This window comes from Dissoconium aciculare (assembly GCF_010015565.1).
Source record: "Dissoconium aciculare CBS 342.82 unplaced genomic scaffold K489scaffold_1, whole genome shotgun sequence".
Taxonomy (NCBI): domain Eukaryota; kingdom Fungi; phylum Ascomycota; class Dothideomycetes; order Mycosphaerellales; family Dissoconiaceae; genus Dissoconium; species Dissoconium aciculare.
Window position 1 is genome coordinate 2,218,097 of NW_022984951.1, and position 13,315 is coordinate 2,231,411.

The 13,315-nt window shown below is 51.1% G+C and overlaps 9 protein-coding genes across 9 annotated transcripts; 3 read left to right on the forward strand and 6 right to left on the reverse strand.

Moving 5' to 3' along the window:
- Positions 1-72: 72 nt before the first annotated feature.
- On the reverse strand, positions 73-1,182 carry K489DRAFT_386193 (uncharacterized protein; the record flags this gene model as incomplete). Its single annotated transcript, XM_033606202.1, has 2 exons — positions 73-1,077; positions 1,159-1,182. The coding sequence occupies 2 exons, from the start codon at positions 1,180-1,182 to the stop codon at positions 73-75; spliced, it is 1,029 nt and encodes a 342-aa protein (XP_033464729.1).
- Positions 1,183-1,471: 289 nt separating this feature from the next.
- On the forward strand, positions 1,472-1,928 carry K489DRAFT_406357 (uncharacterized protein; the record flags this gene model as incomplete). The annotated part of the gene is made up of 2 exons (XM_033607242.1): positions 1,472-1,826; positions 1,882-1,928. 2 exons carry the CDS (start codon positions 1,472-1,474, stop codon positions 1,926-1,928), a joined length of 402 nt encoding a protein of 133 aa, XP_033464730.1.
- Positions 1,929-2,480: 552 nt separating this feature from the next.
- K489DRAFT_311475 (SET domain-containing protein) lies at positions 2,481-3,548 on the reverse strand (the record flags this gene model as incomplete). The annotated part of the gene is made up of 1 exon (XM_033600783.1): positions 2,481-3,548. The coding sequence occupies one exon, from the start codon at positions 3,546-3,548 to the stop codon at positions 2,481-2,483; it is 1,068 nt and encodes a 355-aa protein (XP_033464731.1).
- A 229-nt stretch (positions 3,549-3,777) lies between these two features.
- Positions 3,778-5,502, forward strand: K489DRAFT_386197 (DUF1613-domain-containing protein; the record flags this gene model as incomplete). The annotated part of the gene is made up of 4 exons (XM_033606203.1): positions 3,778-3,780; positions 3,808-5,076; positions 5,215-5,350; positions 5,381-5,502. The coding sequence occupies 4 exons, from the start codon at positions 3,778-3,780 to the stop codon at positions 5,500-5,502; spliced, it is 1,530 nt and encodes a 509-aa protein (XP_033464732.1).
- K489DRAFT_375830 (uncharacterized protein) lies at positions 5,336-6,027 on the reverse strand (the record flags this gene model as incomplete). The annotated part of the gene is made up of 1 exon (XM_033603772.1): positions 5,336-6,027. A coding segment is annotated over exon 1 (182 nt), but the record flags the coding sequence as incomplete, so codon positions are not given.
- Positions 6,028-8,141: 2,114 nt separating this feature from the next.
- K489DRAFT_428020 (uncharacterized protein) lies at positions 8,142-8,944 on the reverse strand (the record flags this gene model as incomplete). The annotated part of the gene is made up of 1 exon (XM_033608320.1): positions 8,142-8,944. The coding sequence occupies one exon, from the start codon at positions 8,942-8,944 to the stop codon at positions 8,336-8,338; it is 609 nt and encodes a 202-aa protein (XP_033464734.1). The 3' UTR covers positions 8,142-8,335.
- A 359-nt stretch (positions 8,945-9,303) lies between these two features.
- K489DRAFT_386198 (uncharacterized protein) lies at positions 9,304-9,869 on the reverse strand (the record flags this gene model as incomplete). The annotated part of the gene is made up of 2 exons (XM_033606204.1): positions 9,304-9,418; positions 9,472-9,869. The coding sequence occupies 2 exons, from the start codon at positions 9,867-9,869 to the stop codon at positions 9,304-9,306; spliced, it is 513 nt and encodes a 170-aa protein (XP_033464735.1).
- A 505-nt stretch (positions 9,870-10,374) lies between these two features.
- On the reverse strand, positions 10,375-11,314 carry K489DRAFT_375833 (acetyltransferase). Its single transcript, XM_033603773.1, has one exon. The coding sequence runs from the start codon at positions 11,164-11,166 to the stop codon at positions 10,561-10,563; it is 606 nt and encodes a 201-aa protein (XP_033464736.1). The 5' UTR covers positions 11,167-11,314; the 3' UTR covers positions 10,375-10,560.
- Positions 11,315-12,054: 740 nt separating this feature from the next.
- Positions 12,055-13,201, forward strand: K489DRAFT_311397 (uncharacterized protein; the record flags this gene model as incomplete). The annotated part of the gene is made up of 3 exons (XM_033600775.1): positions 12,055-12,654; positions 12,706-12,915; positions 12,974-13,201. The coding sequence occupies 3 exons, from the start codon at positions 12,055-12,057 to the stop codon at positions 13,199-13,201; spliced, it is 1,038 nt and encodes a 345-aa protein (XP_033464737.1).
- Between the last annotated feature and the right edge of the window lie 114 nt (positions 13,202-13,315).

A 13,315-nucleotide genomic window follows, 5' to 3' on the forward strand; every position in this document is an offset into this window, starting at 1 on the left:
TGGCAGTCTCAGACAAACGTGGATCTCTGAACAGGCCTACGCCTGATCGTTATTCTGGCAATCTTGTTTGTCTCAGCCCACTTGACCGGGAGCTGCCAAGTGCAGAGCTTTGTCTACGGAGGCCGCAGCTCTTCCGACCTCGCCGCCCATGCTTTTCGCTTCTTTAACGCCATGTGCGAACGCGGTAGCGATTCCAAGACCGTAAAAGATATCAGCACGATCTTCCACGTCGTCATACACGTCGTTATCCACTTCGCGGGGGATTCCAAAAAGATTCAGGTGGTTGTAGGGACTGCTTCGAGTTGTGATCAGATGACGTCCGGTGTGCCAAATTGGGAACGAAGCCGCTGCGTAAGCTGTATGCGCTTCGGCATCCAAAGCAGGACGCCGCAGACCTGCCGCAAGGAAACTGGCCAGACTCATCAGTTGGTGCACGAGGAGCTTGTCGGTGCCTATTTTGGTGTTTGTAGATTTAGTTGTGCTCCATGTTCCGTTCAGGATTGCGTGCGTGGGATCGGGAGAGCTCCACGAGAGCAAATTCTGAAACGTCTGGAGCATTTTCACCCATCCACCGGCACAATTGACGACTGCTTCGCCATTGGTCTCTAGAAGCCAGTCCAGCACATCCAGAGAGGTCGATCGAATGTCCGCAGACAGATGCGTCATCCCAGCGCGTGTATACAAGAGAGTCTGATCTAGTGATCCTAAGCCATGGGGAGGTAGCTGCTTGAGAAGTTTCAGCAACTGCTGGCGGACAGACGGACTGCCATCCAAAACCAGCGGCTGTGACCGCGTAAGTATCGTAGAGATGGGTCGTGGTAAATCGTGATCTTTGGAGGCTACAATTGATGTCAGGTACATGAGCGCATCACGTCGCTGTGTATCGTTGCGACTACTAAGGAGGGACAGATTTAGGTCCAACAAAGTTGCAGCATCGCGTCCAGCTTCCGTCAAACTCTGTTGTTTGAGTACGATGGACTTTGCTGCGAAACTTGTATCTGTCGCATTGGTGTTCTTCGGTCGTGCCTTGCCGACCTTCAGTTTTGTTTTCTGGAAGTCTTGCTTCTTCTCACGCTTCTTTTTGGCCGAAGATCCCATGCTTTCGCGAGTTTGTGGTCTTGTGCCACAAAGCTGCTCTCACATCAATTGCAATTTTACAGGCTGAGATATTGAAATCGTCATCGAGCTGTGGACCAATTTTTTTTAATCATGACGCTCTGTCATGTGAATTCGACGCCCGTTTTGCATCACGCTAGTACTTTACTAGTGCAGCATGAATTGTACGTGTACAAGGCCCTAGAGATATGAATGTCCAGCAGTCTTCCAGCAGCTCAGGCACGCGTGCACAGATGTGTAGCCTTCACATCACCTCAACATTTGCACATATTTAATACGACCACACCCTGCCATTTTTGCGACAGGCATGTGTATGATCAAGTCACCACCTGCATCGTGACCAGATTGCATGATCATGCAGCAACCAATTCCATCAGAAGAAACTGCTAACCTGCTGGCACGCTTATCCCAGCGTCCAGGGGTGCAGGGCACATTGATATTGTCGCGCGATACCGGTGCTATTGTGCGATCGTCGGGATTGACAACTGAGGAAGAGGAGGTTACAGTCGATGGCGATTCTGTTGCAGGCACCAGCGGTACCGATGGTGAAATGAAAAAGAAGGGTACGAGAAAAGCGGAGGATGTTGCAAGATTGGTCTGGAACTTCATTCAGAGCGCTGGAGAAATGATCGAGCAACTCAATGGAGGTGCTGATGAGGCCAAGTTGTTGAGAGTGCGAACCAAGAAGAACGAACTCGTTGTAGTTCCAGGTACGCTTGACATACTGCCGCGTCCTAATCGGCCGCCAAACTTACGAAGCAGTAGATGCGAAGTTCCTATTAGTTGTGATCCACGACACACCACCTGCGTGATCATGACTTACGAAGAACTTCGAAAGTGCGAGTTGCCATGCGATGCGACATTCATTCCACAGAAGACTCTCCGCTCGCGCGGTGCATGAGAGCAGTAACTTAGCGCCTCTCGATGTGCGCACCCTCCAAATGTTTTTGCAAGAGAGCAGGAACACATGATGTCAAGTTCAATGTGGTCTGAGCCCATCGCAAATAGGGACCTTGTGAGGCAAACGTATTCCCTACCGTGCCAGAGCGAGATATCTTGGACACAACTCACACTGCACTAGCGAGAAGCATTCAAACGACCGATGGTGAGCGCATGAAGAACAGACTTGGGGCCGAGCTAGGCACAGGTTTCAACTCACATCGACATGAATTCTCAAGAGTCACCTTTCCCGCGCAGATAATGCTTCACCCGTCCTCTCTGATCGCGCGCTCACACGACCAATGGCCAATGGAGCGAGAAATAAAGTCGCGTAGATGTGACCTCTCATGACTAGCTACATGCATGCATGCATCAGAAAGTGATGAAGTTACCACCAACCATTGAGCTACAATTGATGCCTCCCTCTAATCAAGATTGGGCTGATGCACCTTTGCCTCTTCTAGACACTTCTCACAGCTACATTGAAAGCCCCACGTGTCTTGAAGTCGTGCCCTCCGTTGCAAAACATCAAGCTCCTTTTCAGCACCGCCAAGATAGGTGATACAAAGTTCTGTACCGGCAGGAATCTCTCGATTTGTCTCGAATCTCCAGGAGCGGCCATTGCGAGTTTTGATCAAGTTCGGGCGACAAGAGTGATTGAAATAGCTGGCGGTCGGAAACACTGCAAACCCCATGAATTCCTCTCTCTCTTCTTCGTTCGTTCCCGAGTAGAGGCCGAAGGCGTTGTGGTTATCTGCTTTCGCAACCATCTCGCAGGCCTCTATGAGGTAGTCTGTCGAGTGCTCTCCAGCAAGAAACGATGCAAGCTGCGGAAGGCTATTGCAATGCGCTTCTAGCTCATTCTGGCTACGATATGGCTTGTCGTCCATCGCAAGGGACCGTACCTCATCGATCCAAGTCTCCGTATGTGAGGTTCGAAAGAGATGTGCTGATAGAAGGTACGACAGTATATCGGGATATATCTTAGATGTCACCTTCTGAATGATTGCACGGGCAGCTTTTCCGGGACCTTGATTCGCGCGCGTTGATCCATTCTCCTCTTCAGGGCCACTCACCACACGTGCTTGTTCTTCTGCCTCCCTCCATCTCGTCTCGATCGACAGCTGACTGGGTCGGTCGCCCTCATGAACGATCTCGTTACACACTTTGCGTTGATTCCGTCGAACGAAGTTTGACAGAGCTTCCCACGCAGCGACCCCGATCGGACCTTGCTCTTGCATCCATGATTCTCGACAAGACACAGAGCAGAACACCTTATTAAGATCATTCTCCCGGACTGGCAGCGTTCGACCACGATTCCACGTGAAGCACGACGCACATGTCTCCTTGCGATATTCCGAGTAAATGACATGAAAGGCAGGCGGCCCGCTCTCATATACTATCGTGCCCGAAGGTATCGCTCGACTAGCGATCACTCCGCGACCTGCGCCACAAATCTCCTCAACCTTGAACAAATCTGATTTCGGCGGCATGCGATCTATTCTATTTGTATAGGAAATTACCCAAACGACTTCTGTACGTAATGCGGAATTAACAAATTCGCCAACTAATGTATTCCGTCGTGCACGGGCCACAGTAACAGTCCAAGATTTCGTCACTCACGTCACAATAAGTTCTTGACATTCGGGGAGCTGCAATAGTACCCTTTAACGTCAATTCAGAAAAGGCTCTTTCAGCGCTCATGTCCGATTTTGACCACCCATGGCAGATCTCGATGAGCCGTGTGTCAAGCACAAGTTTGAACCATTCGAAGTGCCGAACGATGGGTACCCCGGTGTAGTCTTTCCCGATGACTTGTGGCATTGTTCACTGCAATGCAGATGTACATTCACATCTGATGTCTTTACCACGGTGATGCTAAATCTGATCAAGAATCCCAATATCACGTCTAGCCATCTGTTCCGCGCAGATATTCTCTATGACAGCGATAGTGAATCTGTACCGAGTGGCGATCCGGCATTACATCAAGTAGAATATCAGCCGATCGATGCACAGTGGCAGGGATTTGAGAAGACCAGAACCATAGTGCGCAGGTTGATTCCTCGTAATCCTCAACTTGACAAGTCGCTCGTGCAAACTTGTCATTTCTTTCGAAACCAAGAACTCGACCTTAACGACCGGGACCATGGAGCTAAAGAGAGCCTTCTTATTTTGTATGTCCCTCATGTCCAGTCAGCAGAAGAGATGCCGTTCTACCATCCAGCGGTCTCTCAACTTGCATTTTTGTTTGAGCACGCGACACTACCATCTCTAAATCAACCACAGAGCGGCACAATCACGATATTATATCGTCTCTTCCCGAATTCGATCCTCGACAATAAACTATCTCGGACCGCTCTACGCTTATTACAGATAATCTACAAGCATGGGCAGGGCATTCTGGCAGGGTATGAGAAGCGTGTGCATCTCGACCAGCTCATTCCGCAGAAAAAATATCAAGATACTTACACGAGACTCAAAATGAAATATGGCAAACAGTTAGCGGAGCAGTGGGTCGAAGTGACGGATCCCGGCAAGCATGTTTTTGAAGACATTGCCATTGCAGCTTACCTGATCGAACTTTGGAGCGACATGTACTCTACACCAGGACAACTTGGCTCAGCAGAGGGAGGTTCGACGTCCAAGCCGGTGTTCCCTGGCTTCGTGGATATAGGTTGTGGAAACGGCATCCTAGTCCACATTCTACTCAGCGAAGGTTACGCAGGCTGCGGCTTCGATGCCCGAGAGCGGAAGACATGGACGATTTTCCCCAAGAGCACGCGTGAGAAGCTCGAAAGGCGAATCTTGGTGCCAGATGTTTTTCAAAAGACCAACCACCAGGAAGGGGATGAGTCATGGCACACTGGGATGTTTCACAATGGTGAATTCATTATCTCAAATCATGCTGATGAACTGACTCCATGGACGCCATTACTCGCTTTTCTCAGCGGATCAGCTTTCGTCGCCATCCCATGCTGTAGCCACGATCTATCAGGAGCACGATTCCGAGCGCCGAAGGGCGTGCGCAGCATAAAAACAGAGCGCGATGCTAGCGAACTTCCTCGTCTGCCACAACAGCAAGTTATTCCGGGAGAATCTGACGGCATCGCCAAGAACCAGGCGGCAGAGACAGGCTCGTTGAAAAAGACCGACGCACAGAAGAAAATGCCATCAGCATATGCTACGCTTTGCTCCTATGTGGCGAGTCTAGCAGAAGCTGTTGACTTCATACCTGAGCAAGATGTCTTACGCATTCCGAGCACGCGGAACCAATGCATCATTGGGCGCAAATCACGTCACGTTGAAACGCATGAGGACCTTGAAGGAAAACGCACGAGAGTCATCCAGCTTGTGGAACGCGAGACAAAGTCAAGCATCGCGCTCGTAGCCAAAGACTGGGTCGACCGTGCACAAAAATTGATGCTCAAACCTGCCAGTGGCCACTAAAAGTCCAAATCGGGATCGATACTGCTACCAAATATAATCGCATCGTGCCGTCTTGACAACATGGATGCCTTGGCCACGCTGCAAATACATGTAGACTTCGCCTAGAATCATCAAGTCATCAATCATCAATCATCAATCGTGGCTTCGGGTAACAAATTGCCTTTCGAATCTCTGAGCAAGAGAGCAGGCAGAGCAAGCGCCGCACACATCATTTATGAACCTTTCCCTTAAGTGGATCGCATCACTGATTTAATCAATCAGAGTAATGCCGGCTATCATCTCGGTATCGACTATCATCTCGATAGCGTCTGGAGTCTTCATGGCGCACATGTGGTTCCGGGCGTGGAGGAAGTGGATCGCGCTTACGGGGCTCCTTCTTTCTATACTGTTGTCAGCAGATGTTTCAACGATAGATGCAACGGGTGTGAGGCGCATACTTCTCCCGAGCTTGATATGCGCTTCCTCCTAGTGCGCCAACTGCGGCACCAATCGCTGTTGGGAGGATGCCTCCGAGCTCATTGCCGATCAAACCGCCTGCAAATGCACCCAGCGCGCCGTACTTGAGCCCACTCTCCGAAGTGTCTAGTTTCTCTTTGATCTTGTCTTTGGTGCTTGCTTTCGATGAAGTTACGCTGTCATCGTGTCTCTGCTCGCTGCGCGCCCGCCTACGACCGTTCGCATCATAGTAGCTCAAGGCTGATGGAGACCTATCACGGCTGTATCCTCGCCGTGTCGACTGTGACCGCGCCCGACTGTTGCCACGATCGCTCACGTAATCGTCGTAATCGTCGTAGCCATCAGGACTACGGAGACCTGCGTCTCGGCCGTAGTCGCGATAACTTCGTGAGCTATCAACGCTCCGCGGGTCGCGCCGTCTGGGAGGATTTGAATCATAACTTGCTTGAGAGTCAGAGTATTGGCCAGGCGGCAGGCGCTCCGAGTTGTATACTCGATCATCAGCGGCGCGCGATCCATGGACAGGTCGCACGTAAGACCCCTCACTTCTCGGCGATGCTACCGGGGGCGCTTGCCGATCACGATCGCTTTGGCCGTAAATGTCGCCATACGGCACATAACCTCCAGCGTTGATGCCGCGTGTCTGCGGGGTCGGCGAGGCTGTAGATAGTGGCGGCGATGGGTATTGACTTGGGTCGAGCCTATCGCCATGGACAGCGCCAGAATTTATCGGACCGTTTCGCTGTTTGGATTGCTGTTGGTTAAATACCGGATATGGGGGTTCGTGTTCGGCAGCACGGTAGTCATCTTCAGGTCGTCTGTACGATGATCTGCGGTAACGATCGTCGCTGTCGAAGTCGTCTTGATCTCTTTCGCGCATGTTTGGAAAATTGGAGGACTGATGAGTTCGGCTTTTGGTCTCAGCAAGGTGATTATAGCTGGAAACACCGGTGGAGCCAGGCTGGTGGCTGAGCCTGTACTGGCGATCGCCGTAGTCGTCATTGGCGCGGGAGCTGTGGCTCGCATGACGGCTGTGCCGCTTCTCGTTGGGCAACTGGGCAATTTTGTCCTGCTTCGCCTTGTAGTACCCACCCGGAATTTTCTCGAACCAGGCGTCTGGTACTTTGTCTGTACCCCACATGATACCGCGCAAGATTAACTTCTCCATGATGCGCGTCGTTGTTCAACTGTCGTCCTTCTGGTTCGCTTTCTGCCAATACAATGTGTAGTCATTCACCCTCGATTTCGAGACCAGACTACTTTTGAAGGCAACCCAAGGATGTAAAGAGCTCGAGGATTCGGCAGTGTGCCAACCCAGTCTGACAACAGGGAAGGCGCGACGTGCGAGGTTGGAATCGAGCTCCTTGCCGTCGACTGCTGGCGACGTTGGTACTTTGCAGGTTTGTATCTCGTATCGATTCAAAGTGACGAAACTTGACAACCCGTGACCCGAGGTGAGCGACATGTTAATAAATTGGAGAATTGCCTAGACTGTGTGACGTCGTTGACGCCAGTCATGAATTGCGGACATGGAGCGGCATGTTCGAGTGTCTCGTCAATGGTTGAGTAGTAGACGGTTTCGATAGTTTTCCGTGTCACTAGTACGACTATGAAACGTCAGGTACGATGGCAGCAGCCACGCAGATGGGAGAATTCGTCACTATCAAGGTTCCGCTGGCGATTCAGCGATAGAGCGCGATCAAGTCGCACAAATGCATTGCAAAGCGGGCAGCTGATCATCTTGTGCGCGTCCGTAGCGCAATCTGCTACCACTGACCATCACCGCCGCTGGCGTTCGGAACAAAGCTGATTGACGAGGGATTGTCCAACCCAACCACAATCGTGAGTATTGGTCAGGTCGACGTCGGCATTTCGACATGCAATGTCACCACCGAATGCCGGCAACAGATGCAAATATACACCGATCGTCATTACCATCACTACCATCAGAAATGTCGATCGCAAAGCACTTGCATCAGAGTTCCCGGAGGCAATGTCTCGAACGAAATACATTCAATCATCTGCTGAAAACTCAATGAATATAAAGGACATCGATGGAGTGAAGAGGAATGGGCCAGGTGCAGAAAGTCATTGAGACACGGTCCTTACCTGGGCACCTGCACTTCACACACACTTGACTTGATGGAGACGCGTCGGGCAAATTCAGATACGCCCACATCTATGATCATCCTGATAGCCCGCTTCCAGATCTCTCATCAGAAGTGGCCGCTCATAATTTCCCACGAATAATGAGGAGCAGGAACGCAGACCCAGGAAGCAAGTGAGCTGCGGGCAATCCCTTTGGGACTCGAGTATGCTAGATCGGCTTCCATTGAATACAATTTGACAATCCTGATCGCGATGGTTTGAGGAATTATCACCCAACTCGCTTCAGCGTCGCGATACTGAACGGCGCAACACTATCCCAAGTGCCAACTGCGGCAACATCAGGCTCGCCTTGCATCACGAAGCCTCTCCTCTGCCAGTATTCTACACTGCCGACGCCCAGGAGCGCCGAGATCCACAGCACCATAGATCCATCCTCTGCCCTCGTCCGTAGGTGCTGTACTAACGCCGCCAGGCACTTGCTCACGAGTCCCCGGTGATGATGGCGCGGGTCCGGATCCGCAGCACACAAGGCTACTTCCCAATCATGAGGCCCGACGTGGCTGCGTTCCGCCTGCTCAAAGGTAGACCCCGCAACGACCCGACCCTTCCATGGCTTCACGCAAGCTATCGCCACTGGACGATCGACGTCTTGTGGTGCTGAGCGATCCAATATGATGGCGGCTAAGCCATCCTGGCCCAGCTCGAGCTTGATTTGGTCACTGTTCGCCAGGCGCTGCCAGCCTGGGAAAGGGTTATTCTGATCATCGTAAGCCGACTTGTCTTGTGAGCGGAATGCGGTATTGATCAGTTCGTAAAGTCGTGGCAGATACTGATCGAGCTCGGCAGCAGGAACAATATGCACTTGACGGTCGCTCATTTCGGTTATCCTGTCATGTATGTTGCAATGGCGATTGAGGCAAGGGCGTTCCGGCGGTCTGGATGTTCGGAAACAAGTCATGAATTTCACGCATGTAGGTCAAAGGGCGTAACGTATTAGTAAGCCGATACTCTGTTCTTTCGAGGCTGCAAACGGTTCACGGACGAATGCATATACCCTCAAGAGAGGTAGATAAGAACTTATCATGGCAAAAACTGCATTCAGTCGCGTTGTGGCATTCAAGACAAGGTGGAAACGATCACATGTCCGAATCCTACCTCGAGCTCAAATCACGATGCAAGCGATTCCATATTCAAACAGATTCCGAAAGGCATAAATTCGTTAAGAGCATGAAATGCTTAATGATGTCCATCATCAGATACCATATATCTTCCGAGAACCAGCTCGCCCAGAAAAAGACCTCCCAAAATGGAGAGAAAATATCCAACATTCAGAGTCATCGCAGCCAGCATACTAAGACACGGTCAGTCCAAAGCCATAGTGAGATTCGTATCGTCACAACTTACAGCAGATATCCAACACCAGCTTGAAGAACGAAAATGCAAGCCCGAGGGAGATCTGTGCCTAACCTCCAAGGGATCGACCGACTGGAGTGGCGAGATATCCTGGAGGTTTGAACTCTTTCCTTTCGCTCGCGAGTGATGAGAACAACGACCTCATCGCTCTTCTCTGCGGCATAATCACATTGCTTTTCGTGGTCCGAAACCTGGTCGTCTGCGATTGGAGCGTAGCGTTGTTCTTGCCATCGGATCTCCATTGCGTGTCGCCAGACCGAAAGCCCCCTGCTGATGACTGCGAGTGCAATCAGGAATATGCAGGTTCCAGCGTAGCCTTCGGCGGTAGTCGGTGTCCATTGTGAGCTGAATAGGGGAGTGGAGTGGTCGTTTGTGAAGACCATGGGCATTGATGTTATCATGCCGCGTGCGGTATGCGAATCCATTCTGCTTGTCGATGCGCAAGGACACTGGTTGCTTGCGAAGGATTGATACACACTCGATATCGAGGTTTGAGATTGTTTTGGGGGATATCTACATTCACTTGCCCATCGTCAGACCGAAAGACTATATCAGACAGCCCATCTGAGCAAGTTTGGCCACGCCAAAGATTGTGAATCGGACGGGTAGATTGGGCAATCCACGCTCCAGTACATCTCAACGTCCATCGCGGGTTTGAGAACATTAATGGTCTGCTTTCATCGTCTGGCGTGAATTGTGCTGGTGCAAGCAGGAAAGCTTGTGCTGAATCGCGTTAGTGTTGAGTAGGTTTGCGACGATGCAAATGTCCGTTTTCGGAAGAATTTAGTTGTGGCTGTCAAATGCCACGTGCTCGCCCGCATCGGATTGCAAACGCAACAACCTCTGAGCAAAGCTATTCCAACAGGATGATTCTCTAGAGAGGAGTGTCGGAGAGCATGAAATCATTGTTATTAATTTTCAGTCTCGAAGGTGTTGTGTGGAATGATATCATCGCCATAATCCTCGATTGCGACCAAGTCTTCTCCGAACTGCGCACCTCTTGTCCCGACGTAAAAACGCCCGGCCGTCTAATTCCCAGCAGTACATTCATCGTTTTCGTCTTTCCCGATATCCTCCTCCCTACAGCTCCTTCACCATGACCCAGTCGGTCTGGATATTGCCGCCGACATCAAAGACGTGCTGGCCGACCTGCTTGTAGCCTAACTTGTGGTACAGGTGATGTGCCGCCACATTTTCTTCCCAAACGCCCAGCCACATATTCCGGAAGTTCTCCTCGCGCGCCATGTGCTCGACACGCTCGCAAAGCAGCCTACCGATCCGCCGTCCTTGATATTCGGGATGGACATAAAGACGCTGCAGCTCCACCGAATTTTCGACATGGGCGAGGCAGGATTTGGTCGTGCCCCGAGTGAGCTGGGCGAAGCCGACGAAGACTTCCTCTGGTGCCGGACCCGGGCTGCCGTCGACGCTGTTGGGTGCAGTCGTTATCGTGGCCACGATGATGTCCTTCATGGGATCCGCTGCGTCCTTAGCAATAGCTTCAACGGAGTAGCACTTCTCAAGGTAGGCCCGCATCTCCTCTGCCGAGCACGTATGTGTAAAGGTCACATAGAACACGTGACTGCCGAGCTTGGCCACGGCGGCGATGTCTTCGATGGAGTTGGCTTCTCGAATATTGATAGCGACTGGTGTTACCGCCACGGTGGATGGATGATCAAGCGCCATGGTCGGTTTGAGGCTAGCCGTAAAGCGATCTCGGTTTGGACGAGGATAAGTATAGATGAGGCAGTGGTCCGGCCACAAAGATACACTGTTTCAAGGGTAGCTGACGACTTGCTTGTCCGTCCTCGTACCTCTTCGGGACTGCGCCATGATCTTTTATATGATAGATACCTTGAACGCAAAGTTTTGCATGTCGAAGGTGGTGGAATTCAGTCGTCTGGGTCCAATCACATAGTCTCTTCCTAGCACTTCTCGGTCGCGCCCTATGCAGTACAAGTCAGAAATTGTGCGCCATACACACTTTCATCACCAACACACGTCGCCTTCAATCAGAAATATCTTGAGTTCTAGAGAGATAAACGTTTGAAATATTCCTTTTAGTATGTTTACTCGGGGACCTAGATAGATATCTGTACCTAGGTAGCTAGCTATTTTTCTAGACACTATTTATATTTGTGCTTCAAGATTGCCCAGACTCTTTGACCGCATTGCAGGGTGTTGTGCCATTGATGAGCAGAACGCAAACGTCAACCATGCCCTCGTAATGATGCGGCCTGCTGTGCCGTGCAAAGATGTTAGCGAGCTAAACAACGTCCAACCAGAAAGCTGAGCAACCATTATCTAATACACAAATACGGCCATTTGATTTCCAGCATGAAGGAGCGAGAGGTTCTGTGAAGGCAGGACCGTCAACTTCCATTTCTCGCGTAGTTTCTTCCACGAATGGCAGTAGTGGTTGTCAAAACAGCAACGCGGGCGGTCATGCATTGTACTTCATGATATGTATAAGGAACAGCAATAGCAAAGTGGCCATGCGCGTACTTGTGCAGAGCAAGATTTCTCACCACGATGGAAAAGATCAGCAATATGCTGCATTTGCGTGAGGGTACCATGCCAGACAAGCACCGTCGTCGCCGGCGCCAACCCGTTTGGTCACCAGAGACTCGTCCCATCTCGATTCGAATGTTCACCCGCCAAACGACGCGTCGCTTCTTCCAGATGGATGCGACTGGCACACCATCCGATGCCGACAAATTCGCCAGAATGGTCGACGAGCAAGTCCAGGATCATCCCCGAGACCCCTTGGTCATCGCCATCAACGGCTACGAGGCATGGCTCGGCGACATCCTCCGCCCGTGTATCAATGATTACTGGAATGAAATCTCCGAATTAGACCGAGAGGTACAATTCGCGAATACGATGCAGTTTCCCAGCAGGCGTGGCCACAAGAGCGGCCAGTACTGGCCCTTCATACTGGAGCACCTGAACGTGCCGCAAGTTTACTACTGGTCAGTCGGTATGGATCCGCCAGGATGGGAAGCAGAAGGGCTGCCGAGCATCGAGAAGTTTCGATTCCGTACTGGTGTCTGGATGAGCGGCCATGGGGCCTGTCGATACAACGATCACATTCCCGTCGTTATCATCTTTACGCGGCCGACCGAGCTTGCGGAGCATATTGTTAAGGAATTGCTGTTTGACTATTTGCATAGGGTATCCTGGGCCGAGGCGCTTACACGTCATGGCTTGTGCTGATTCATGCAGGACGAAGATCTCGACCAGCCGCGCGAGGACGAGGAGGGGATTTGCTGGACATTCTCCCGTTTGTACAACCTGCTCAGCGATTGGCAGAATATTGTCGGCGAGATCATGACCCGTCTGGAGGCGACAGAGAACAACAGTAAACGCCGACATCTACCGGTCAAGATTCGAACAAGACAAATGCACAACGAGATTGCGCTCCTGTATAATCTCGTTTGTTTTTCTCGATGACTTGTGACGTACCGGCTGTCGAGATGCTGATGGTTCGCAGAAGGAATACCTCCACTTCCATACTCGAGCTTTCAAGAAGCTTCAAAAGCTTAAGCAGAATGTTCCGCCCGGTGAACAGAAGGACTTGCTTTGGGACGACATGGATGATGCCGTTGAAGATCTCGCTCAATTCGATACAACTCTTGACGGCATGAAAGATCGTGAGTGGATACTTTTTGTCAAAGTCCGTCTCAGAAGCTCTGATGAGGCTGACCTCCTCAGGTTTTAACAACCTTATCGAGCTCGAATTCAACATCACCAATGCCACCCAGTCCGAAAATTCGCAGTTCCTATCTTCGGTTGCAACTCTTTTCTTGCCCCTATCGTTCCTGTCCTCGCTGTT